Here is a 1,625-nt window from a genome sequence, read left to right as displayed (position 1 = left end):
AAAATAATTATAAATTAAAAATTATAAGATAAAAATGATTTAAAAAAAAGTAAAAGATGACAAGATAAATAAAAATGTTAAAAGTAAAAAATAAATAAATAAATTAAAAAGTGATGAGAAAGGGCTGGGGGGCATTGCCGAACCCAGCCTTGGGGCGGCATGGAGGGGAAAAACGGTCCTGGTCCCACTGCAGGATAGCAGACCGATTATATTGGCCGTGGTGAGCCTGCTCACCCCAGAATCAGAATCCAGGAAGAGAAAGATGGCATAAGGAGCGCCAAACCACAAAGGAGCCCAAGTAAACCTTAAATCGATCAAATAATTAAAAAAATAACGTGTTTCAGGCATCTGAACGCTCCCCCTTCATCAGGGCTTGGATGTTATATATATATTCTTGCCTAATCAGCAAAACTGGTGTGAGTGATACAGGATGCAACATGGCTTCGGCTGCAAAAGACCTCATTAAGGGCTAGGTGGCGGTCCCGGGAACCTGGGGGGGGGGGGGGGGGGGTCTGTTCAGACCCCAGAAATGCATTTTCTTTTTCTTGGTGATTTTTAAATAAAATATCACTCTGGACTCTGACGCCAGCAGTGGTGCGTCTATTCCTTATCCTACGGTCACTTTCTTCTAAGGGCCACTCAAAGAAAAACTTGGGACAAATCATGCTCCCAGTCGACCCCAACTACACGATGAGGACTCCAACGCTCAACACCTGAGTTGTTACGGTCACATGACTGTCATGTTTGGGTGTGTTTGCACCTTCTAAGCTGAAGATCCGGTCCCCCAAAGCGTCCACGATGTCATTCAGCGCGGCCTCGTCAGTCACGTTGAAAAAATACTTTTCATCCGGGTCGCTGGCGATGTATTTAATTTCGTTGATGAAGGAATCCGGGTTCTGCTGCCTCCTCATGTAATTTCCGAGGACCTGATGGGACACAATAACACGGTGAGGGACCAATTCGGAGACCTCATGTGCGTACCAATCACAGCGTAAGCAGGATCAGGTTGCATGCATCCTTTTCAGAAAAGAGAATTATTGCTGTGTGGGAACTTTGTTATATGTGGCCAGGGCCGGATTTCCCACAAGGCCACCGAGGCCTGGCCTTGGGGCAGCAGGGTGAAGAGGGGCAGCACAACCGCAGGGCGGGTAGTTTTTTTTCTACATTTAGCTTGGGGCAATTGGCTAAATGTAGAGCGAGGAAGCCGGCTCTCGTTTAGTACACGTGATCCCAACGATGCTGCCGAGAGACGGGAGAGCTGCACTCACAGCTTTCCCATCTCAGCTTTTCACAGGAGAGCCAGCACAGTGCTGTGCTCAAACTCCTGTATTGTAAATGGTATCACACAGGGGATTGTTAGCTCCTGTGTGATAGCAATAAAGTTAAGTGGAAAAAAAAGAAAATAAAAATTGATACAAAGTAAAAAATAAGTAAAAAATAAGAAATGATAATTAAAATGAAAAAATAAAAAAGTGATCAAGTAAAAAATGTATTAAAACAATGAAAAAAAGTTAGTAAGATAAATAAAAATGTAAAAATAAAAAAAGTGATAAGCAAAAAAATTATAAATAAAAAATAAAAAAACCCAACCCTGCCATCTGGTTGCCATTCTCCATTGAGGGGGG

The 1,625-nt window shown here is 43.0% G+C and overlaps 1 protein-coding gene across 1 annotated transcript in view; it reads right to left on the bottom strand.

Annotated features, from left to right (window-relative positions):
- The window catches only part of ITGA10 (integrin subunit alpha 10), a 42,208-nt gene that overhangs the window by 23,169 nt on the left and 17,414 nt on the right, over window positions 1-1,625 (bottom strand). Inside the window, exon 9 of the mRNA XM_018570072.1 lies at window positions 761-926. Within this exon, the coding sequence (XP_018425574.1) occupies window positions 761-926 (166 nt within the window). The remainder of the gene's footprint in view (window positions 1-760; window positions 927-1,625) is intronic.

Source organism: Nanorana parkeri, unplaced genomic scaffold (assembly GCF_000935625.1).
Source record: "Nanorana parkeri isolate BGI_ZX_2015 unplaced genomic scaffold, ASM93562v1 scaffold1452, whole genome shotgun sequence".
Lineage (NCBI taxonomy): Eukaryota > Metazoa > Chordata > Amphibia > Anura > Dicroglossidae > Nanorana > Nanorana parkeri.
Note: the sequence above shows the minus strand (reverse complement) of the source record. Positions and strands in the feature narration are given on the sequence as shown.